This window comes from Poeciliopsis prolifica, unplaced genomic scaffold (genome assembly GCF_027474105.1).
Source record: "Poeciliopsis prolifica strain line A6 unplaced genomic scaffold, Auburn_PproV2 SCAFFOLD039, whole genome shotgun sequence".
NCBI lineage: Eukaryota > Metazoa > Chordata > Actinopteri > Cyprinodontiformes > Poeciliidae > Poeciliopsis > Poeciliopsis prolifica.
In genome coordinates this window covers 2,372,555-2,397,558 of record NW_026562414.1, presented here as the reverse complement: position 1 = coordinate 2,397,558, position 25,004 = coordinate 2,372,555, and the positions used below count along the sequence as shown (strand labels likewise).

Here is a 25,004-nt window from a genome sequence, read left to right as displayed (position 1 = left end):
TCGCATTAAAGACGCAGATTTATTGCAATTTCAACAATGTACTGGGACAGAATAAAGTCAAATCTTAATTTAAATAAGATCTGACTTCTTATTGTAGTGATAATCAACGAAAGACTTTTGTTGATGCTTAGCGATTTTGATATCAGCCCATCGTGAGAATAACATATTAAGATTACTGCAGTAAGATATATGCATTCTATTACATTGAACCACAAATGTTAATGAATATAATATATACTTTAGGTGATAGACCATTACAATGTATTGCATAATTGTATGCAATACATGGACTACATGTCACAGATAAGGTACTGGAGTAGCTTAATGCAGAATGGCACTAAATAAGAATATCCACATCTCAAAGGGCAACCTGGAATCCATCTTCTGAAAAAAGATGGATACACCAAGAAAATATCTTGGTGCATCTTCAAACCTATCAAGATATTTAACTAAACTCAGAGGCATGACAAGAGGAGCATTAATGAGACACACAGCAGAGAACCTTTGGTTATGCCAGAGGGTCTGTAGCAATCGACAGCACGGGTGGAAACTCTGTTGACAGATAACTTTTTGTCATATTTTCCTGAATCTAACCTTCAGAGAGGCAGAAGAAACTAATTGCTTAAAGAAAGCCCTAAGAAGTTCTATTTGCAGATAGCTAAAGGAGATGCAGCCACATCCACAAGTTGCTAACACAAACATGTAGAAGACAACACACTTCTCAGAGGAGACAAAAAAATTGTTTTACCTACATGCAAATGAATAAAAGTAGAATTACTCATTAAACCAAAGTTGAAACAGTGGGATGGGAATATCATGCTTTTCTTCAATCAGACATAAGAAAATTGATAAGATTCGGTGAAAATATAGATGTAACCAAATGCAGACCAGCCTACTGTGAGAGGCTGCAAAAGACTGTAATGGAGTGGAAGTTTACTTTTTTAGACTTTAGTGTCCTGAAGGGGAAATTATTTTCCACATACCAACCCCTGTGTTTATATTACCAAGTAGATAATGACAAGCAGGTAGACAAACACCATGGGACAAAGCATAACACAGCCACTCAAGAGACAACATAAAACAATCTTAAACTTGCTCTAGAGACATACAACTTAAGACTCACATTAGACGCTTCATTTTGCATAATAGCCTTTCTATAAAGCATTATTTTATGCCATACTTTAAGATTATTTTCACAAGTTTGTGAAAGTATCACTTATGTACTTTACACCTAACAATTCTGCAAATTTTTGCATTGGTCTATCGGATTTGTAGTTGTAGCATGATATACTGTTTATCTATTCCAGTATGACACATTGTGGTTTTATGACAACTAATGCTGCAAACATTTACTCGGTAGGGAGCAATAACTACCATGACTCTCCACATGTAGCTAATGAAACTGAGATTTTTTATTTTTTTTAATCATTTATTCCCCATTGTTTTAGCCTTTAAGCTGAGCTATCCAACTTCTGGCTGTACTTTCTCATTTACACTCTTTGCTGCATTCTCATTTAACTCTCAGGTAGGAAGCCAAATAAACACATCATAAAGCTCTTTATCATTAAAAGCACATTTTTATCACCCAGTCTAAAAATATATTTGATCCACTTTGCTTTTTGCCAGACTACGTGAAATTTAAATGTTGTACACAAACTAGTCTGTCTTGCTTATACTTTAAATAAGTATGCAGTAAACATAGTTATCAGGCAGTAATGATGCTAAGTGAATATTATTGCAGAGCTCTGCTTTTTCTATTTTTATTAAAAATATATCTCTTTTTTTTTTTACTTTGTCCCTTTGAGGCTATCCTCACACACATGCAAATTCATGTACACCTTCAGAATTTTATTAAGTACGTTTGTGTTAGTTATGAGACACACAGACACGGACCAGAAATGTTATTTAAATGGTAATGATTCCTTTGCTTTTCTGTTTGGTTACATTTGTCTGATCCCACCCCCTGTAGTTTGCAGAATATAATCTTTTATATGTTGAAGACACTGGAACACACTTGTACAGACAAACTGTCCGAAAGACTGTTTAATTAAAAAACAATAAAGTTAATAAAATCATGCAGAGATGTCATACATTCTTCTGAACAGTTGATGTGATAAGCGATCCCTTCCTCTTCTTTTTTATGTCTATTTTCATCACATTCGTTTCTTAGTTTTATATCTTTATCCCATTTTGATGCTCTATCCTTCACTACACAATGACTTTTCTCTCAATTTTTCATCTTTGGTAATATATTGCTCTTGTTCTGTTTTTTTTTTTTTTTTTTTGTGAAACTACTTGGTCATGGCCAAATCAAAGACACATTTTCACATATAAAAGTAACAAAACAAGATGGCTCATAGTAACATCATTTGTTATATTGTGGAACAATAAAAGAACATTTTGTAATGGCAATAATATTGGAAAATATAGCCAGTATCAGTTTTAAATTTTGCCTGTTTTCTCTTTTTCTTCCTACAGTCTGTGACCTTAGCATTTTGGGAAATGTCGTTTGTGCTCAGTGTGAGCATCTGTTGCGGTAGGACTCGGTCCAACTGGGTCAATTTTTTCATAAACATGAAAAAATTATGGCACTCTTCAAAAGTCTAGAAATATTGCACATATTGGTGTTTTAAAGACCATGCATTATTTGAATTTATGGATAAAAGCAAAAATATACATTATTAGACCAAGAACAAAAAATCAGACCATATTCGTGCCTTTTTTCAACTCTTAAGCAGCTATTAGTTTAAAGCCGAACTCAATGATCATACTTTGAAACATAATGCCACAGATCTAATGGGGGTGTCTTTGTGACAACTACTGTAAAATTTGCACTAATAGTAATATTTCTTAGCCCTAATATTGTAAATACAATCATTATTATACACTGCAAATTGCCCATTTGAATATGCCAAATCTATTTACTCATCAATAATACCTACCCTTGAGAATGACGGAAAAACACACAAAAAAGAAATCTAAGAAATAAACAAAGTCTTAATTTTGTTGTTTGTTTGTAGAAAAATAATTTCTGGACAGAGCTGTAGTTCATATTTTTAATTTGAACTTTTGTGGTGCCAAGTTAAAATATGATTTTAAACTGAAAAACACTCTGCAGACAAACATCCACCCGACATGCAGAGACTGATTGGATGCAGTCAGTTTCATTTGTCTTCCTCATGACAGTGAAAGGATTACCAGGAACTAATTGGACAGATTAACTTGGATTTAGCAACATTTTCTCTCAACCTTTTCTTTTTCGCCCCCCTCCTGTCCATTCTTTCCGCCTGTTCTTTCTTTTCTGCGTTTTCCTTGATCTTCCCTATATTCTGTTTAGTTTGACAGTTTAGCTGTTTATTTGTTGGCTTTCTGTTGCTTCATGTTGAGAGGCATGGTTGTGTTCCCATTTGCATAGTTTAATTTCATTTAGTTTCATTTCCTTTGCTTTTGTTTCCCATGCTTTAATTCCAACCTCTGGATTCTGCTGATATGAAGCTTTCAGTCCTTGGTGTTATTGTTAGTGTTTATTGGTATTGTTGTTGTTTTCAAAGCTCCATCTGTGAAGAACAAAGCCTTTTAGTTTCGACATGAATCCAGCCATTTGTCAGTCTACAGGAGGAGGGGAAAGGGACAAGGCATGCTCTGTGGTTTGCCTTTGGATTTGGTCCCATTTGACTTTGGCCACCTTCCAAACTAGTTATCGTATCTCACCCATTCCACCTCTCTCTTCCCGTTTCTCATCTCTGCTCCTTTTATCTGTCCCTCAGTCCATCCACAGTTTCACTTCATTCCATCTCTTTCTTTTCTCTCATCCTTTCTTGCTGTCTTTCCATCCATTTTTTGCTCACCTTTCTGCCTGCTTTTACCACCTACAGTAAATGGAGATAAGCAACAGTGCATTATGGGTTAGGATGAGAATTGGGATTTGAAATGAGTGTGTGGGTTGTGGATGCATGCAATACTTTGCAAGAATATCAGTGCCTCTTTAACTTTTTCACCTTTTATCAAGTCACAATCTCAAACGTTGATGTATTTTATTAGGATTGTATGTGATAGACCATCACAAAGTATGTTGTAACTGCAAATTGAATTAAAAATAATGAATGGGTTTCAACTTCTAAAAGTAATAAAGACAAGTATTTATTTTTTGTTTGTTTGTTTGTATGTAGGTATATATGTGTGTGTTTGCATGACACAAGCATCTGCTCGTATTTTGTTTTAATTCCTTGCTGGTGACCATCTCTCTATAGAGAGTGAGATGGTCACCATCTCATCTCTTGATGCAGCAATGACATCAAGAGACAAAAAAAGATCAATGCTACTTATTGCATTGCTTGATGTGTGTGAGTGCGTGTGTGTGTGTATGTGTGTGTCAGCAGTGCTGTTTATGGGAATAATCACAGGTATTGATTTTAACAGACAGACAGAAAAAAAGACCCGAGACAAATGAGTAGAAGACAGAAATAGAGTGAGGCAGGTGGAGAAAGCAGCCATATGACTGCTTTCTCCCTCTTGCTCTATTTAAATGTCAGCCATCCAATAACTGGTTGAAGCCAAAATGAAATGCTATGACCCTTTCCGCCATTAGCACCCAATAGTGCACACAGAGTACATGAATAATATTTGCTCGGCAGAGAATTGCCTGCATAACCTTTCGTCTCCTTTTAATATTTTTTCCATTTCTTATCATTTTATTGGTAAAATATTTCTATTGAAATATTGTAGCAACCCTATCATTATTGTAATGTACTCTTGGTGTGTGTGTGGTTGGAGCTTTGAAAGATTTGTGCTTGCCCTTGACAATACATTCTTGTGGTGAGCTTTAAGAGAGGTGAGCTTACACACACTCACAAATGCCCAAACCTATCTGCCTTGATTTAATCTTTATTTTTGTCACAACCTTAAGTGTGAGTGTGTATTTGGGTAATAACTGAGTGCAAGAGTGTGTACGGCCAGTTTCAGAGGCAGTGTGTGTGAGTGACAGATAGATAATGGGTTGTCAAGAGGAAACAACTAGTTTGTGTCCTTGTGTTGTCTCCTCTGAAAGGAGGTAAAAGAAGACTGGCCAAGACAAGAGGGAGTTTTAAAAATTACTTTCATTGTGAACTGTTTTCATTTATAAGTTCTCAAAAAATGTATAACTTATCAAACAACAGAATTACAAGAAGGGAAATTTAAAAAGAATCTTCAATTACATTAAGTCAATTGTAATCTAACTGATTACAATTGACTTAATGTAATTGTAATCAGTGGATATAAATATCAGTGGATATTTGAGTGGATATAACTTAACTTATCAAATTTACCAGTGGTTTGAAATATTGCAATCAACAGTACAGCCAGAGTGTTTAACTGGCTTTCTTCACAGCCACTTATTGTGTAAAATCCCACTAAGAGTAATTTGTCATATGAAATGAAAGGTTTATGAGTTCTGTATTTAACAGATGTATTTTAATTTCCTTTAGATATTAGAAAGATGAAAAATAAGCATAACTATAATTATATTGCAGCTGATCTCTGCCAATATTTCATGTTCTAATTTTGAGTATTTAGACATATTTTAAGATCCTTGGGTACTCTGACTTCCTCCCACGCTCCAAAAACATGCATGTTGTTTAATGTGGACATATGCCTTTAAAGACTTCCTTTTCCCATTTAAATCACTCAGTTGTGTTTTAAGGCTTTAGTCTGAATTTCTTGTTATGGTGGCTCCACAGGCACCTCTTTTACCCCTGTTCTGAGCTGGGTCTCAGAACAACTCGCTTTGGTGTGGTCTCTTTAAATGCAACTGAGACACTTCACACACCGCCCCCCTCCAGGTAACAGACTGTTCCACTTCACTGCGTTCGGCCACATTTTTAGTTTGATAACAGAGACATGATTATCTGGCAGCACAGAAACATTGATGAATGGATTTAAACTAATTGACTTATCCACTTGTAGCGTTAACGTTCTTGAACTTGGACTATAAAAAACCCAGGTGAGAAATAAAAGGGAGAAATTCACAAAACTTGTCCTTATTTACTTAGCGGTTCTGCAGCAAATATTTACATAATAGACAAAAACACATTCTAGGCAAAGTAGTTGAATCTCAGGAAAAACAAAAGCGTATTGTCATCCCTGTAAATAAACTGCTTGGCATGAAGTGGACTCATGAGTGATAAATCAACAGAGTTTGAGTTTTTACTCCTTTCTCACAGTGTACTGTATGCATGCGTGCATGTGTGTGTGTGTGTGTGTGTGGGTGTGTGTGTGCGTGGGTGTGCGTGTGTTAGGACTGGGGGGTTATTGATCCAGTTAAATGAGCCAGTTAAGGTAATTAAAGCCTTGGGCAGTGATGAAGGAAAGTAGATTATATTGACAATAGCAGTGTGAATCTACATTAAGGATGGAAACCAAAGATATGGCTCACAGAAGATACTGCATTTGAGAAATGGTTGAGAGACAGCACAGAGAAATGAGTGTTTGTTCAAACCTGGATGTGTCATCATTGAGAAATGTTGGCCCTCCACTCCTAGTTGGTTTTGGCAACAAGAAGAACATTTGCTTCAACCCCATACTGCACAGAAAAGAAAACCTGAGGATTTTTAGAGTTTTGTTTAAAAGTTTGAATGCAATTGTTCATGTAAAAACAAAGTTACAAATATGTTTTTTAAGACAATACACACAGTACTATTTTTTTATATTCTTGCAATGCAACAGTTTTTTTTTTTTTTAGATGAAATATCAGCAATTTCTAACATCTTTTTGGTTTACCTTTCATCTCTCTTTTCATTTTTCCAGAACCCATGCGTACACCCAAGAGGCTGAAGATTGCTGAGACCAGGGCTCGTTTGATTGCGGTGGACTGGGAGTCCCTGGGTTACAACATCACTCGTTGTCACACCTTTAATGTCACCATTTGCTACCATTACATGACCGCCGACAACCACAGCAAAGCTGACTGCTTGGATATGGATCCTAAAGGTAATTCTCATAAAGAAATCAGGTGATGGTTCAGTGAAAAAATATGTTGATGTGTCAGGATTTCTTGTTTTAAGCTCTGTGAAGGATAGATATTTAAGAAGAAGTCTAGATGAGAAAGCATCTCTGTTTATTGCTAAAAAATATGTCCAAGAGTTATGGTGAGAACAATTTGTTTTAAAAATATGCTCCAAAGTGGATATTACAAGTCTTAGGTCATTGTTTTAGGCATAGACTATGCACAATATTTAAATATGTCAGTTAAATCATTATGTGTATTGCGGGTGTCATTCTACATTAGTAGACCAATGTAATTTGAAGAATTATTTATGTTCCCTCTAAATGGTCTGGAGATCTATTGATTTTTTCCCATTGATTAATCTGACAGAACTGTAATATCCAATTATTCTGATGATTTATTTCTCAATGAGTTTTATTTCCATGCACAAATGCCAGACCACTCTTTGGTTCCTAAGATTTACAACAAAAGTCTTTGCTGCCTTTTTTTAATTCATGGCACGGAGTCTGTGTTTGAAAGTTGAATATGTTTGTGATTTATTTTGAGGCACCAGTAGCTCAAAAGTCATTGTGATCTCAGACATTCTCTATAGCCAAGACGTAAAATACCTGCTGCAAACATGCATTTGCTTCTCACACAGATAAAACACTGCTTTTAAATCTGCACCTTTAAGGTCTGAAAGTGACAATTATATGAGCTTGAAATAGGTTGTTGTTTGACAATATAATTATTAGTTTTCTTTGCTTTTTCTTCCTCAGCACCTCGTCACCTGGTAGGAAGCCTGCCTCCTTACACTAATGTTAGCCTGAAGATGATCCTAACCAATCCAGAGGGAAGGAAGGAGAGTGATGAAACCATTATTCAGACTGATGAAGATGGTAAGAAAAAAAAAAGAAAAAAAAGTTTATTAATAGTTGGAATTTGCTTTTTAAAATGTGGTTGTTTATATTAATTTTCAGTCTGCATCTTTTTCTTTTCTATATTTAAAAATAAACACATAACACTTTATGATGCTCATCTGTTTGTCTTCCTGTGTATGTCTCATTTTGATCCCAGCTTCCTCATTTGCAGAGCAGAATTTTACTGCTGGTTTTATTAGCATTTACAGATTGTGTCTCTCTGTTTGGGTCAACAGTTCCAGGTCCCGTTCCCAGTCAGTCACTTAGAGCCACTCCATCTGAAGAGACAATAATCCTTTACTGGAAGGAACCAGCTGAGCCCAACGGAGTTATAACACAATACGAGGTAGTGTCCTTTCTGGAAGCAGTTGAAGTAGCTAAATTTGTAACATGCACTGCCTCATAAATATTAAAAACTGGTTTATGTGCCACTGAATCTCTTCAGATCAGCTACAGTGGTGTGCGCTCATTTGACCCTTCAGTACCCCTGCAGCGCCCGGGACTCATGGTGTCATTGCCTTCAAATGCCACCCACTACACATTTGCCCAACTCCACCCAGGCGTTACGTATCAGCTCTCGATACGAGCATCAACGTCCAAAGGTTTTGGGCCTGCATCCACACTTAATGTGACTACGAATATCTCAGGTAGAAGAGAAATTTCAAACAAAACAAATGTCTTTAACACCATAACTGCTGTATGATGCTACGCTATTTCTCTCTTAGCCCCAACGATAGATGAATATGATGTGTCAGAGGCATTTCTTAATGAAACTGCAACAACTATCACTGTCTTGCTCAAACCTGCACAAGCCAAGGGTGCACCTATAAGGTATCGTTTTCATACATGCTTTTGGCATATGAGTATTGAAAAGACTATAAGTATTACTGTAATTATTTTCTTTTTCTCTGTGTATAGTGCATACCAGATTGTAGTGGAGGAAGTAAATCCTCAGCGGTCACGTCGCCAGGCTTCATCTGATTGCTATGAGGTGACAGATAAACATCTCTGCTTAGATTTAACAAGCCACATATGCATTTACTTGTGTGCTAGAGAACATTATGTGGAACTCATTGCCAGAAAATTTTATTTAAACCTCAGGCAATTTTGCTGAAGTAAAGCAGATCCATTTGCATTATTTATTATATGAAGCACAACACTTTGATGCAAATGTTTGTATTCTTACATTAATGAACAAACTCTGCTATGGTATATTATGTATAAAAAATATCAAAGCTGTGCTATGAATCATTTATCAATCACATGTATTGACAAATCACCTTTAAAAACTCTCAGGTTCCAGTTTCCTACCACAGCGCATCAAGTGGTGGTTCTCCATATTACTATGCTGCCCAGCTGTCACCCAGCAACCTGCCTGAGCCTCTTCCCTTTACTGTGGGAGACAACAAGACTTACCAGGCAAGTGTTCTTAAAAAGTGCTTGACATTAAAATTATATTTCAATAATAATATAGAAACTTAAAATTGTCAAAGAAAATAATACAAAGCTGAAGAAAACTGTGTCATTGGTTTGTAAAGCAATAGTACCAACATAAATAAATGGGAAAATTAAGTTGGATTATGATTTATGCAATAAAATAAAATTCACTGCATGTGATTACTATGTTTAGCTAGATTATTCACAGAGAGTGCAGCCACCTATTTAACATTAGATGGGTATCTTCAGTCAGAAAATGAAAATGGAAACAGGAATAGTGATAGATAATTTATGTGAACCAAGCTAACTAAGAAAAAAGTTCAGTTTTTTTTACTTCGAGACTAGGTGAGGCTGAGCATGGTACTGTGCTGAGTGGAGTAGGGTTTTTAACCAAGGGAGTAAAGCCAAGTTTCAAGGATGTTTTAGGGAGGTCCTGTAAGTACCAGAGAGTGCAGGATGCAGGGATGGTGGATGAAAATTGTCACAATCACAGGTCACACACCTGGCCTCAACCATCAGTTCATTCCTGCTGAATTTAGTTAAAGATCTGGCTGAACGAAGGTCGAGGGGATGCCTGCGATGTGTGTAGTTGCTGATTGTGCAACTGATTGCGGCTGGTGGGGTTCTGCTTTGGTATAGCTGCTCTGACTTTACACATCCTGGAACACAAGCAGGGGGATTGAGGCAGGGGATAGGGAACAAGTTGCACTGACGGAACAGACATATTTCTAACGACATTGAATTTGTTTTTGTTTGTTAAACGTACATCTTCAGAACACTGTAATAATAAAGGTGCAAAAGTTACGGTTTCTGATCTAAAGACTTGCTTTTGATAAAGAAAGTGACTGTACTGCCTGAAGTAAAGTTGCATCTCCTGCTGTACAGGGATTCTGGAATTCCCCATTGGCTCCAAGGAAGAACTACAACATCTACTTTCAAGCAGTTAGCAGCACAGAGAGGGTAAATACACATTTATTGATGTTGTATGAAAATGAAACTTCAGCTTCACATCTGGAAGCTATTACAATTAAATAAATTTTAGTTACAGAGGCAAAGAGATGTTCTAATAAGCTCCAATTTAGATGTTCTGTACTCATAAAAGCAATGACTTGAAATCATAAAGCTTGCAAATATCAATATTTGTTGCAGGATGCTGAAAAATCCTCTGTGCTTTTTTCTTTTTTCAGGAAACTAAGACACAGTGCCTGAGGTTGGCAGCTAAACGTAAGAACACACTGTCATTGTTTATATACGTTGTGGAAATAAAAGCCCTAAATTGGCTTAATATTCTAGATATCTCAGAAGGTAAATTTTATGAGCATTTTTAGCTCACATAAAGCTGTCATATGTTGTTAAATCATTTAATGCTCCATATTTACTCATGTCCAACTCTTATTTAGCATTTTTCTTTGTTATATTTTATTGTTGTGGTATACTATGGATAAAATCTAATAATCTCTTGTACCTAATAGACTAACTTCAATTGAGATTGTTGTTTTTATGATTTACTATAGTAGGAGTATTCAAGATGACAATATATTATTGCTGCATTTCAAAGTGAAAAAACACATCCATGTTATGTCTGCCTATGTCTAATTTTAGCATTTGTTTGTGCATACTCTCCAAATAGCAGATTTTACCAGCAGCCATATGTTAATAGATTATCAGTCAGATTTGAAATTGTGAAGAAATAATCCATGAACAAACCCACACACACATGAATGTGCCGTTTTAAAAATGGGTCTAATGGATTAAAATGTATCTGTTTAGAGCCAGAAAAAGGATAAACAGAAAAAACATATTATGTTTTCAATTAAGCTGACAATCGGACACCATTGTATATCACATGCTGATAACAGTCGAGATAGTGAACTGTCTTACAATTTCATACACATGTCAAATATCAAATCCACTCCAAAAACATATTAAGTATTTCCAACCTGGCTTATCCTATTTTCAATGTCTTGAGATCTAAAAAATTTGCTTCTGATTAAGGTTAGTAAAAACTGATTTTTAAAAAAAATTGATAATCATAAGGGCAAAGGATTGGTGCTTTGAAAGTGAATGAAAACTATGACCTATCCTACCCTTGTTAGCCATCTTGCTGCTGTTTTTCTGCAGTCTGTTAGTGTGACCTTGCAGTGCAGTAGAATCATAAAGCTACAAAATCAGATGATATCATTTTGAGCCCAATAATCCATTACAATGACCCATTACTCCTGGTTACTGAGGTAGATGACAGCCTTACTAACCATCCATAATTCAATTAATTATGTGATAGTGGTTTGACATAAAAAAAGTATTAAAAAAAAGTGACCACAAATTTTAATTGTTTTTAGAGATCATTGAAGTCCAGCCAGTGTGACCAGTAGATGTTTACTTGTGGACTTGTAAGGAACTTGATCCATGGCTAGATCGAAGGTGTGGTTATGCTTCTCCGGTGCCAGTGAGGGGGTCATATTTCTTCACATTTATAAGACGAGCAGGGGACTTTTCTGGCTCCTCATATTTCAAGTAGTGCTTGTGGCTGTAGCAGTCAGAACAGGTGGCCACTTGGACCAAAACCTGGTGAAACAAGCTGGCATTATGTCCTTACACCCTGAGGCAGCCTGAGTAAAGCTGGAAGTCTTTGGAAAGATGTTTTTAAATTCTAAATGATAATAGAGAGGAACAAAGTAATGGGCAAAGAGGTTGGACGAATGTCCCTTCCTTTCTCTCTGCATGTGTTTGTGCACTGAAGCATGCATCCAGGAGGGAGGATTAAGTGATGGTGGTCCTATTAGGTCATCTGGGGTATTGTGTATTGTGTCATTGCTGCCTCAGGGAGTTGTATGCATGTGTGTATGTGGTTGTAAGGGTAAGTGGGTGTGTGTTAGTGTAGTGACCTGGATCATTTTTACAGACATTAAGAGTCGACATTATGAGGTCAGGCTGTGAAGCCTTTCAAGATGTGGATGTTGTCTTGTTTGGTTTCTGTCGTGTTCTCTCCTACTGGATTATCAAAAGTTGTGGAAAGAAACAAGTTGTTTTGTTATTTATCATGTTTATAAAAAAGATAACTAGATAGATTCAGATGTTTATTTGTATAATTCATTTTAATGTATAAAAAATGTTTGGACCACAACAGTTTAGCCAGTTAGAAAGTATAATTTTCTGGAATATTAGTATTCATCCAAATGATACTTGGATGAAATTCTCACATTTATTAATATGTTATAATATGATGGTGTTCAAAAACATGACATTTTTCAGTGACAGTATATTCTTCTATAATTTTCCTCATGCTGGTAAGAAATAGGTACTGCAACAGTTTTGATTGGAATCCCATTTTTAAGTTTTTAAGTTGTGCAACCAAGGCTTTTCTCCATCCTTATACAGGCCCACACCGCAAAGTTTACACTGTTCACCCCAGAGTGCATACTATATAAACAATAGCACAACTTGTAATTCATTGAAATGAGTCTCACAATTTGTATAATACTTATTTTATACAATTATTTTTAGACAAAGTAAACTATGCTTTTAGATTTGCCAACCATTTTGTTAAGGTAATACTGTGACACCAGTTTTACAAATATTTGTTATAAAGTCTTTGTTTTAGTGTAATGTTACATAACTACATGTTTTATCAATAAACATATTTATTGAAGGATTTTCAAATCACAAATATGCAGCTGATAAAACAGCTCTGGGATTGTTGACATTTATTATCTAAAGTAGATTATTGTTTGATAGCTGCATTACATCATGAAGTGTTTTCTCTCGGATTATTTGGATTACTACAATACACCATAATACTCTTATGTGGTAATATACAGAATTCTGGTCCTTCAGTATAAAATTATTAAGTAGAGCTCCTAAGCTTGAAAAACACTGTACTTTGTGTCCCTCATGAATTAGATTTAAACTTCTGCACTCTGAAAGATCATTGATGAATTTTATTTTAAACAGTGAAAGTCTGGGAGTTCATTCAATTCTCCAGTCGTCAAGAACAGAGATGAGTTTGATTTGAGTATCGCACTGACATTGACGCATGTATATTTAATACCTGCTGTCAAGTTACATTTCAAAAGTGTTGCCCATTAAAAACAGGATGCTGTCGATGAGAGCGAAATAATGCATAAAACACAAGGTGGACTGAATATTTGTTCTCATCTGTTTATGCACTAAATGAGTGATTTCGAGGGTTTTTTTCCACTGACAGATTGTAGTTGTAAATTGAAATTGTGTTTGCAGAGTTAATGGGTTTAATATATGTACCATTAAGCAATTACACATGCTTTTAGCTCAGTTTATCAAGCTGCAGAAAGCAGTGTAGGCAAGAGACAAACTGATGCTCTATGGCTGTCTTCAACAAAAGCCGAATTATAAAAACCACTGTCAATATAATCTGTGTTTATGGGTGACTTTGTCAAGAGTCAAATCTGAAAGACCTGCTTTATAAATGCTTATTTATATGATGCACTTCTCCAAATCATAGCAGTGACATTGAATAAAATGTCTACTAAAATAACTGAATGTCATCCTTTTTTATTTATTTTTTGAAACATTTAAAAATATGTCGGAAAACAAAAAAAAGCTAATGTTTAAACTAGTAGACCTAGTTGTTTTTAGAAAGATCTCTTAGTGGTTTTACAAAACAAATAACTTTCCTTTTGACTTCACTTCAAAAGTACAATGCTGCAGCTCCAGGCCTTCTTTGTTGTACTTCTCATTTCATGGCATTATAAATTAGAATTCGTCACACCAAAGGAAAGTTTTCCTGTTTGCTTCACTTCATCTTTAATGTCCTTTGGCCTAAAATTTACAGTAGCATTTCTGGGTTTAGGGTGAATTTTCAACTTTAATCTGTCATATTAATTTGGTGGTGTTCTGTATATTCTTCACAGTGAACCAATTTTGTCTTCCCTGCTGTTGTATTTACACAGTTTAAAATGTAGGTTTGAAGATTGCAGCCACTGACTGATTTACTCACCTATTTTCAGTTTAAATGAAGAGGTTAAATGCTTGATACTTTTTCTCAATGATTACAAATCTCCTTTCTAAAAGCACATATTTCAGTTTGGTTTTGCTCATTGTATGTTGGTTGGTTAGAATCATTAAGTTCTTCCCTAATTTATCATAAACATAATTATCAGTGAGTATGTTGACCACAAACTCCAACCCGGCACAGAGTTTCACTTTGATTCAGACACCAGCAAGGTGGAGGTGTGGTACTGATGTGCATCTGGCATTATTAAAAATGATCTGGTTGGAAAGGGTTTTTGCCAGTTTTTAGAAGTCTCTTTCTCCAAACATCAGGAAGAAGTCTGAACTTTTCAACCAGAGAATTATTTTAATGCAGGAAAAGCTCCATCACATGCATCCAAATACTCCTTTGCATGGCTAGCCAGGAAATGCATTATAAATGAAAAACGTATGCTTCATCACCTGACCTCAACCCAATTGAGAACTTGTGGGCAGTTCTTAAATGGGAGATTTTCAGAGAAGGAAAACAGTCCACCTCTGTGTGCATTTTCTACGGTTGCTGCTGTACAAAACGTTGGTCAAAAAGTCAAGAAAGTGTCAGACTCCATGAATGGAAGACCGATCACTGTTATTGAAAGGAAGGGTGGCCATATTGGCCAATAATTGTATTTTATTTATTGATTGATTTATAGAATGTCAAAAATAATGAATAAGTTTTGAGTTGTTCATATAAAATTCTTACTTGATGAAAACAAAAAAGTCAGATGGGAAGATGGGTGTTTTTCATTTAGTTGTGTAAGAAATCTGCACAATAATATTTTCCCAAACACTTGGGCAAGTATAGATATTCTTCTAAAAGAGTCAAAACCTCAGTTGTACTTTCTTCAACATTCATGTTTGAGGTTTATGTACATTTTGGACTAACCGAGAGCACCGACCTTGGTGATTAGTAAAAATGATCATCAAAAACAAGATTTGTCTAATATTTGTGCAAACAATGTATTCATAAGTTATAGTTAAATTATATTTATAATTGTCTGGCATTTCTTCAAAATTAATTCATACAAACTCAATATTTACCTGATCTTTAGCATAGGTATGAAAAAACTCTCCTATTTTTAAGTGTTGCTGCTTCCCCCAGTCCTGTCACTCTCACTGCTTTCCTGCTGCTTGGCATTTTGCAACGACAGCTTCAGAGAAAACAGCGATTATTCATAGGATTGTAAGATGGTATGCTTTGACAGCAAGAGATGTCTGGTTGTGTAAATAGTTAAAAATAGTGTCAGGATTCTTTATACATTATTTAACCACCCTACAGCCTAAGAGCAATGTTCCAGCACACACAACACAAGTTGGTGTACAAAAGAAGAATTTTGTTGAAGTTATTTAGTTAGATTAGTTCAATTCTACACACCTTCAAGCTTTTTAATTTTATTTTAATTTCATGTATCTCTGTGTGTTTCAGGAGGAGTGAGTGAGTCTCAAATGTTTTCATATATTTATTCATTTTAGTAACTGTTGTTAAATTTTTGATCTGTCCAGGTGCAACAGAAGAACCTGAAGTCATCCCTGACCCTGCCAAACAAACAGATCGAGTGGTGAAAATCGCTGGAATAATTGCGGGTGTTCTCGTCTTAATTCTGCTGGTTCTGGTGGCCATCCTGCTGCTTAAGAAGAGGTGAGTTACAGACCCACTACACCCACTAAATCAGATCGGATGGATTTTTTTTTTTCTGTGGAAATCTTAAACGACAAACCACCAAGAATGAAAGTGCGCACCAGCACCCATGCAAATGCAAAACCACACAGACACAAGCGCTCAGCAGAATCCCTTCTCTTGTTGACTGTTGTTCCAGTATTTGTTGTGGTGGCATCATCTCTCATCCATCCATCACAAATATTGATCTCCCCTCAGAAACAGTTGGTTTGCTTTCTGAAGGTTCCTTTAAGGCTGATGGAGACCTGTTTTCTGAAGTTTGTTTGAAAACACTTAATTTTCAGATTCCTGGCTTGGAAACTTCTGGTTAAGCACCAAATGAGATGAATGATGAATAACAAAAGATGTGAAAACTGATAAAATTATAATTTCAGCCCTCACAAATGTAATAAAGGCTTGTAGAGGTTAAAGCAGTGAAGTCTAGGTCACTTGTCCACAGAGAACTAGGTTTTGGAAAAGTAGACTGATGATAAGAAGTACTTGATGTATAATGTTTGACGTATAACATTTTATTATACATAAAGTTTGTTTTAAGAGAAAACAAATCATCTTCAACATTTTCTGGCCGTATTCTGTGACAATCTTATTCTTGCTGTAGCAGTTTGTACTGACTTGTCTTAACTTGGTGCAGAGCTCCACTATGTGGTGGCTGGATGCAAATACTAAAAAATTGGCATTTTCACATAGAACTTACCAATTTAAATCAGCATTAAATGTATATGACTGTTGTAAAGAGATTATATAATTTATATAAACATGAAATTTATAAGCAGTAAATTTAATCATTTTTCTTTATTATTTTTTCTTTTATTCTTTATACTGAATAAAATCTAATTTTCAATTAATTCAATCAATTAATTCAATCAATTGTTCTTAAATATTCACTTCAAGTAAGACAACTATATTTACTTACATATTATGTACTTTTAAGAAATCCAATTTGCAAACTGCATTGTTGATGCGACTTTCACTTAAAACTGAAATTAATCTCAAAACTTTTATGAACATAAAAAAACCACAGTGTGTACAGGTTGCAAAGCCAATGAAAGAAAGCACCTCCAACTTCCTGTTATATTCAACGTAGCTGCTTTTCAGGGAACACTTTTTGGAGATTTTGTTCCAAATTTATTAGTCATGTGCTAAAATAAAATAATTGTTTCCTTATGTTTTCATTGAAATCTAGTGTTCTTTGCAGTTCAATGCCAAATATTAGAAATGTCACCGTGCATATTTCCTATACTCAAAAATGAAGATCAGTCACGGTGCTCTCCGCATCACCCTGTCTGTACCACTTCTCAGGAGTCTTTACAGAGCATCCAGGAATAGATCCTCTCAATTATTGCTAATCATAATCTCACTTGAGAAATTGAAAACAATTAAACACTGAAACATGAAGCATAATGACCTCTCATCATTGGACAACTTTTCCTCTTGCAACCCCAGCCTCCTTATTTTTATTCTAATTTGCGTAATGAATTTATGTGAGCCAGCTGTCATGCAGTAGCTTCAGTTTGAAAATATAATTAGAACTGATAACATGTGATATTCAGCTTAAATAATACAGCCATATATATATTTTATTTTATTTTTTTCTTGCTGTAAATATACGTAATTATTTGATCTTTTGTACCCTTGGATGTGTTAAGCATTACAGCATTACATTTATTATGTTCCTATTATATCATGTGTATAACAATAATCATTGATCTGTGATAGAAAAGGTAACTGCTTTCCCCATTAAATGACACATGTTCTAGTTTACATTTAATTTGAAAGTGTGTTATTTTACACTGACTGATAAAACCACAGTGTACAATATTGTGTAAACTTTGCACTTTCAGAAGTATTTTAAAAAATCTGAAACAATTTCTATTTTTTTATTATTATTATCTCATGAGGAATCATTGTTGTTTTTTGTTTGATGAAGGTTTCTGGGGAGATCAATCTTCATTGTCATCAAACCTTTACAACAACACAGGGCAATACTGCATCTTTAAAATAGTGGGACATGATGACTTTGCAGTGACATCATGCTTGTTTTACAGGAGACAAGCTACTGGGTCTTATTGATTGGATAGGTTTGCATCAGCTTTGACTGAACATTTATAGGAGTGACAACTAAAAATAAGATTATTGGTTGATGAAGGATAAATATTTTATGAGGGTTATTCAGTCCAGTTACAGTTAAAAAATGGTTCAGAACATTGCATGCTTGTTTTTGAATTTCACTTCGAAAGGCTGCATGTAAATAGGGTGATGGTTTTTGTTCTGGTAGTTCCTTGCTCAGTTTTATCGCTTGTTATAGCCCTAAACTTTGGTTTTAAGGTCTTTTTTATTTAATTTATTATTATTTTTTTTTCCTTTTTTAAAACGATCCATAGCTGGAATGGCTCCTCGTTGCATGTTTTATTAGTGAAAGGGTGTTTTCCTCTGTTTCTGTTGTCACTGGTTCAGACAGGACAGTTTTGTCCTAATTTGCATATTCCCTTGTGTCTCATTTTTTTTTTGCTTTCTGATTGGCTCTCAACCCCAGGAGGACCTACTATTCATACTCTTATTACCTGTAAGTAAACAACCAATCAACAACCAGCTCACCAAGCTGCTGCTATCTTACTGGGCAAACTTTTTTAGTGGCTAGTTGTTGTTATTTTTAAAGATGCAGTATACTTTTTTCAAGATAAAACACATTGTCAGCTATGACCTAACCAACCAGCCAAACCATCCTCATTGACGCCTTTGCCAGGGTGTGGGTCAGTTCGCTTTCATGCCAGTCATTTCAGGATTTCAGCTGTTTTTTTTTTTTGTTGCTTATACATATATTTATATATTCTTTAGCAAATCGCGCTGGTGCTTTTACAGAAAGAAATTACAATTACAAGAATGTTGAATTTCTAGAAGTGCTAGAATGTACAAAAAGTACTAAAATGATTGAGAATTGACCTTGCCCCTGGTGTCCTCTACATGCTCCAAAGTTGCTCCGAAGCAGGCTTAAAGTCAGCGATCAACCGGGACAACACTGGCCTAAGAGTGTTAATTGAAAAAAGAATGCTGCACTTGTGACTGGTAGCTCTTTGTGTGCATGTAGTCATGTGGTCACCCATCTGTCCATCAAGTCACAGGTATCACAATAAAACTTCTCAACGTTTGGATTTCAGCAATCTAGCTTCCTTTGCGGTACCTTTGGACTTTGTGTTGGTAGCTCCTAATGGCTCTCTTTTTGTTGTTGTGGGTTCTTCGCTCTTTGTTTGTCACTGTCTGTCACTTACTGCGACCAAACGGATCCAGAAACAGTAATTGGTGAAGAAAAATATCAAAGTGGCAATATGACTGGAGAACAAAAATTAACAGTTTTAAACGTGTATGTGTTTCATTCATTATTACAACTTGTAACAGTGACTGCAACAAATAAATGCAGTGACACTATTATTATTATTTAAATCGAACTGCTCAGAATTTAATCACAAATTCAGACTAATAAAAATATGATATTTTCATTCTATTTTTATATAGTCATCGATTCTTTTTCTGATAACTGTTTTCTGACAATCTTAAATTTTTCTTGACTTTTATTTCCGTTAGCATAATTCACTTTTACATATTTATTATTAGTAAATGAATTACAAATTTTTGGTTTAATATATGAACAATTACAATTTGTATGTAAAAATGTTACTACTTAATGCAAAATGTTAAAATAATTTTTATTTTTGTAATTCAGGTGAGATAAAATTAAGGTGTTTATATATACGGTGAAAGGTAGATATCTAGTGTCAACTGTGTTCACTAAAACACATCATGTTCAGTAGCTGGGTCTGTTGTATAAATTATAATATAAGCATCTTTCCTTTCATGTACTTTTTCTTCCATGTGAGGTCAAATGGAATGAAAACACAAACAGCCAAACTTGGTCGTTATTCCAATTACTACTTCTGCTAAATTTCCGAGTCCTCCATTTTTGATCTTAAAGGTAAACTTGGTGTTTTGTGGTCAGAAGGCAAAATACCTTTTTTTTAGGTATTGTGGAAAATAACGGTTTTTGCATCAGTTTGACAACAGTCACAGATGGTTTTCCATGATCAGATAGAACAACAACTTTCCTCCAAAACATGTAAAAGCTTCGACTATCAAACAATGAAAATTGTCACAAGTCATATTTTTTTTTTGTTTTTGTTTATTTCTTGAGCAGCATGCTTTTTTATTTTTCCTAATGTTCATTGAGAGCATATCAAACTGGTCAACTACCAGTTGGAAGATAACTTCTTTTTGCTGCATTGGGGTGCCAAATATGATAATAAAGGCTAAAAATTTAACAGTACTGTATTTGCTTCATAAAAGATCAGACAAAATTAAGGTTTTTGTGTTTGTTTTTTTACTATGTGCTTTAAAAAAGTGGGATGCTAAGGCATTTAACGACAGACTCTCAACAAAAAGCTGATTTAAGGTGAACATGTTTTCTTTTATTTTTTTAGAAAATACTTCACTTTAACATATAAAGAACATCTGTTCATTTGTCCAGCTCTTGCTTTGACTAATGCATCTATGGCTCTTGATACATGAGGATTCTGCATCCTATTAGATGTTCTGCTTATGAGGTGCCTGATGATAAGTTCCCTCTGTTTTAATGACGCAACACTTTCAGAAATATGCCTTAGTGTTTCAATTCTAAGCTGTGCCTTGTCCGAGCCGTTTTAATATTTTTTTTATATTGATGATAAACAAAAAGTATAAAGGAAAACTGGAGAGTAAAACAACAGAAATTAGTTGTCCTAATTCTATTTCATGGGGTTGTTGCTATTGAGTGTAAACTAGTTTATTTATTAAAGCTTTGTTTTTGCTTCACTTCCTCAAAGAAGACTAGACAGTGTTTAAAATTCATTGAAAACAAATGTAGAGTTATCATTTTGAATTCAATGACACGGGATCTGATGGCAGGTTTTCATGATAGTACTTGGTCAATGAGGATTTTCTGTAGTTTCCATGGGAGGTTCTTTCCCAGTTTTTCTCTTTCTGACCCTTTAATTTGACTCCTACTGTCCTTGCTTGGCCTTTCCTCTCTTCTTCCTTGCTTTTATTCTGCTCCTTGCTTTTTTGTGTGTTTTCTCTCAGCACTGGCTCTAAACTCTGCATCTTGAATTAGTAGCAAGCAGCCTCCCCCCACCCCAGCTCGCCCCTCTCTGTCTAATTAGGACATTGTGTATAACCATTTAATATATCTAGTAAATCATATCTTTTTAAAGTGCTGGGGTCTGCAGACACATTGCTGCTCTGTAATTGTTAGTAATGACTGACCGGGTTTTGTTGTTCTTCAAACAGGAAACTGGCTAAAAAACGAAAGGATGCCATTGGAACAACAAGACAGGAAATGACACACATGGTGAATGCAATGGACCGGAGCTATGCAGATCAGTCCACTCTGCATGGAGAGGATCCAATGGCTGTGACATTTATGGACTCCCATAACTACAACAACAGATGTAGGTTTTTAAACTCACACTTTGTCTTCTTTGAAATGAGTTTTTTCATCTATCTATTTTTCTATCATTACCTATGCCAGTGCACGGTTGTCATTCTAAGAGTTAGAAGGTGTGTCCAGAATTAAAAATTATATCAACACGTACATATATACCAGAATTGCATGCTGATCTAGTTGATCTATGTAATGTAAACTTTTCAATTTCTACACCAAATTACTAAAAGGAATTAACTTTTCAATTATAGTTGAGATCCAAGTTAAAAGTTGAAAAACTTGCTGTGACTAAATAGTGGTCAACTCGATGTTGAATCCATATGTTTAGATAAGCAAAAACCTCAGTTCAAGTAAGTAGAGAATAATTTAGCCCCCACAGATGTTTAAAAATCAGACATTTTAAATTACTTTCACACCTTGTTTCCTTCCTTAGTGCCCAACGATCCTCTGGTTCCTACTGCAGTGTTAGGTGAGACTTTGGAAGTCATTGATTGTCCCATTTATCTACCAACATTTTACCCTTTAGAATTCACCATCTGTTGTCATCCATCCCATATGCTTGTTGCCCTGACGTTTTTGTCCCTGTGCACCATTAAAAGTGTTGAATGTAGTTAAATTTTTCCTTTAAAAAAAAAGAAATGCTCAATACTTAAACATCTGTCATTTATCCTTGTGTCCCTGATAGATTGATTTATTCAAAATTTACATCCTGAAAATGTTTTTATTCTTTATACCAAAGGTCAAGTACTATTAAACTTATGTAAGTTTTTTTTTTCATATTGAATCACATAATTATCAAAGTTAGTGTAAAATGTCAAAGATTAAAAGAGCCTCATGGTTATCTTTTATGTGATTCGACACCTATCACCAATTTGTATTTGGCCAGCAGCCAAACACTTCAGTCATTACCCGGTGTTCATGTTCAATCACTTCCAGCTCCAAACATGGTTTTGCTCCCTGCTGAGAGACATTGATATTCACAGTAATCACCAGCTATCTTCCTCGGAAATCTTTCTGCATCCACAAAAAGGACCACTTTGTACTCAAAAATGGACAAAAATTTATCACATCATCAGAGAAAAATTACAGCGGAATAAATCTGTGACACCTCTGCATCTTTGTTTGAAAAGTTACCTCTCAGTGAATTTTCTGAGCGCCTTTTATGTATGCAACTCTCCAGGGTTATTTTGGTCTAAAAGTCTTAAATTATGAAATCTGCAGCTTTTTTCCAATGTGGGTGTTGCTGCAGCTGTGATATTGCACTCCCAATGTGCTTATTTGTGTGGTGTTTACACTGTCTCATGATGTGCTGTTTTGACATAACCTTAAGGCCTCTACTACCACAATGCCACCAAACTGTGTTAATTAACTGGTCCATTGCTTCTAATGTGGAGTGAAGGGCGCAGTTCCAATCTGTCTTAGCCAATCAATTCACAGTGGAGGATGAAGTAGTAGGAAGTAGTAAATTAAGACACACTGTCAGGTCAGGTTTACTGTAAGCTGGCCAGACGACAGTTTAACTAAACTTTAACAGTCAGTAATGAGCTAATATGTCCTCAGAGTAGAGAAAAGCATCCATTAGATTAAATAAACAGTGTCTGTTAATAAACAAGAGGTGAAGGTCTGTTGCAATATCTCGCTAATCCAATCTTGGATTGCTAATCTAATATTTTAGCAATCCAAGATATTACTAATGGTTTTAATAATGTAAAGTCATTATTAGGTCATTACCTCCTGTTTGCTCTCCTAGATGTTTTGCAAAATCAACCATTGAGATCAATTCATTTCTTAGTAACTATGTACTTTACAATCTTCGAAGTCAAATAGGAGTATTGATGTCAAGAAATAAACCCAGAAAAACAAATTTATTCTAAGTAGGTTTTATTCTAAGTAGGTTTCAGAGGTTGATATGAAATGAAAAGTTAAGTACATTTCCACTAGGTGGCACTGTACTGGCTTTCAAGCAAAAAGACAAATTCTTTTCCAACATATTTCCAGTTTATGTGAACACTATTTTGCATGCTATAATTTTTCAGATTTTCATTCTTGTTTTTTTTTTATTGTCCATTGTGCATAGATTCATTGTGCATAGATGTGTGAATTTCTTGCAAACAGAATTCAATCTGAATGACTAAGAATATCTGAGTGAACTCTGTTACTCTTTTCCCTTTTATGCTGCATTTACATGTAGTTCCAATCACAGGTGAGTAAATAAGAACAAAAATGACACGTGTTTGTTTGTTGTTTGGTTTAAGAAAACTGGCTATAACTGGCTATAAATAGCTATAACTGTCTTATATCAGTATAAAGTGTCACACTTAATAGAACAATTTTAAATGTTAAATATGTAATTCTTTGTATTATTTTCAGGTTCCTTTTTCCGATACTGGTCTTTAGATAACTTTAGATAAAATATCTTGATTCAAAATTAATAAGAAACAAATCCTTCAAGGAATGGCAATTATAAAGCCATGTGTTTGATTATTCAAAATCTAGCTTCTGTTAACTTTTTTGGCTCTTTCTCTCTGTTTGCAGATGAAAACCACAGTGCTTCTGCAGCTGAGAATAGCAGGCTTCTGGATGTTCCTCGCTATCACTGTGAAGGAACAGAGTCTCCTTATCAGACAGGACAGCTGCACCCTGCCATCAGAGTGGCTGACCTTCTGCAGCACATCAACCTCATGAAAACATCTGACAGCTATGGCTTCAAGGAGGAATATGAAGTAATAATCTCAACTATTCCGTCCAAGAACCGCAAACATTTTTACGGTCTAATGAAAATGATGAAAATTTGCACATATAAAGAGAGCAAAGTATTCAGTGCATTTTTTTTATGCAGCTAATAAAAAAATGCTTGTTTTCTAGTTTTATTATATTTAATGCCGCATAATTTATAAACTTTCCTTTCTGTTGTTGGTGATTCAGAGTTTCTTTGAGGGCCAGTCAGCAACTTGGGATGTGGCAAAGAAAGAGCAGAATCGGACTAAAAATCGCTATGGAAACATTATAGCTTGTAAGTATGCAAAATTAATTTCTGTACCTTTAGGAACACAAATTTATAGTCTTTCTTCACCATAATGTTTCAGTTAAAATCTGATGTTTAGCCCAGAATGACTTAAATTTCCAATTTGGTTTAAAAAATATGAACCAAAATAACAAAAACTACAAAGTTATAATAAAACACTGTCTCTATTTTTTCATTTTTTAATGTTGTAAATTTAATTTATAATAAATTTCGCTTAAACAATGCAATGTCTTAATACCTGTCTTTAGATGATCATTCAAGGGTTATTCTGCAGCCCATAGAAGACGACCCGTCCTCCGACTACATCAACGCCAACTACATCGATGTAAGTGGAAACACATCGAATGCTACTATTGGCTCCCAACGAAACCAACGAAACCACACTCCCTCGCTCGTATGTCAGGCCTATATACCTTTATTGCGTCTATCAGTCATCCATCAAGCCATTTTATGCATCCAGCAGTGCCAAAATCACCCCACACATGCAGTTTCTGTGTTTTTCAAATATG

The 25,004-nt window shown here is 35.1% G+C and overlaps 1 protein-coding gene across 15 annotated transcripts in view; it reads left to right on the top strand.

The window, feature by feature from the left end:
• The window catches only part of ptprk (protein tyrosine phosphatase receptor type K), a 99,388-nt gene that overhangs the window by 64,507 nt on the left and 9,877 nt on the right, over nucleotides 1–25,004 (top strand). For 4 of the 15 annotated variants that reach the window (XM_055054193.1, XM_055054191.1, XM_055054192.1 and 1 more), the window contains 17 exons: nucleotides 6,784–6,966; nucleotides 7,741–7,860; nucleotides 8,118–8,227; nucleotides 8,327–8,528; nucleotides 8,607–8,712; nucleotides 8,800–8,872; nucleotides 9,178–9,300; nucleotides 10,204–10,278; nucleotides 10,506–10,542; nucleotides 15,829–15,964; nucleotides 18,537–18,566; nucleotides 21,317–21,477; nucleotides 21,904–21,939; nucleotides 23,662–23,673; nucleotides 24,006–24,193; nucleotides 24,396–24,483; nucleotides 24,744–24,889. In XM_055054193.1, the coding sequence (XP_054910168.1) occupies nucleotides 6,784–6,966; nucleotides 7,741–7,860; nucleotides 8,118–8,227; nucleotides 8,327–8,528; nucleotides 8,607–8,712; nucleotides 8,800–8,872; nucleotides 9,178–9,300; nucleotides 10,204–10,278; nucleotides 10,506–10,542; nucleotides 15,829–15,964; nucleotides 18,537–18,566; nucleotides 21,317–21,477; nucleotides 21,904–21,939; nucleotides 23,662–23,673; nucleotides 24,006–24,193; nucleotides 24,396–24,483; nucleotides 24,744–24,889 (1,826 nt within the window). The remainder of the gene's footprint in view (nucleotides 1–6,783; nucleotides 6,967–7,740; nucleotides 7,861–8,117; nucleotides 8,228–8,326; nucleotides 8,529–8,606; nucleotides 8,713–8,799; nucleotides 8,873–9,177; nucleotides 9,301–10,203; nucleotides 10,279–10,505; nucleotides 10,543–15,828; nucleotides 15,965–18,536; nucleotides 18,567–21,316; nucleotides 21,478–21,903; nucleotides 21,940–23,661; nucleotides 23,674–24,005; nucleotides 24,194–24,395; nucleotides 24,484–24,743; nucleotides 24,890–25,004) is intronic. The other 11 variants (XM_055054199.1, XM_055054198.1, XM_055054197.1 and 8 more) reach the window with 8 other exon arrangements.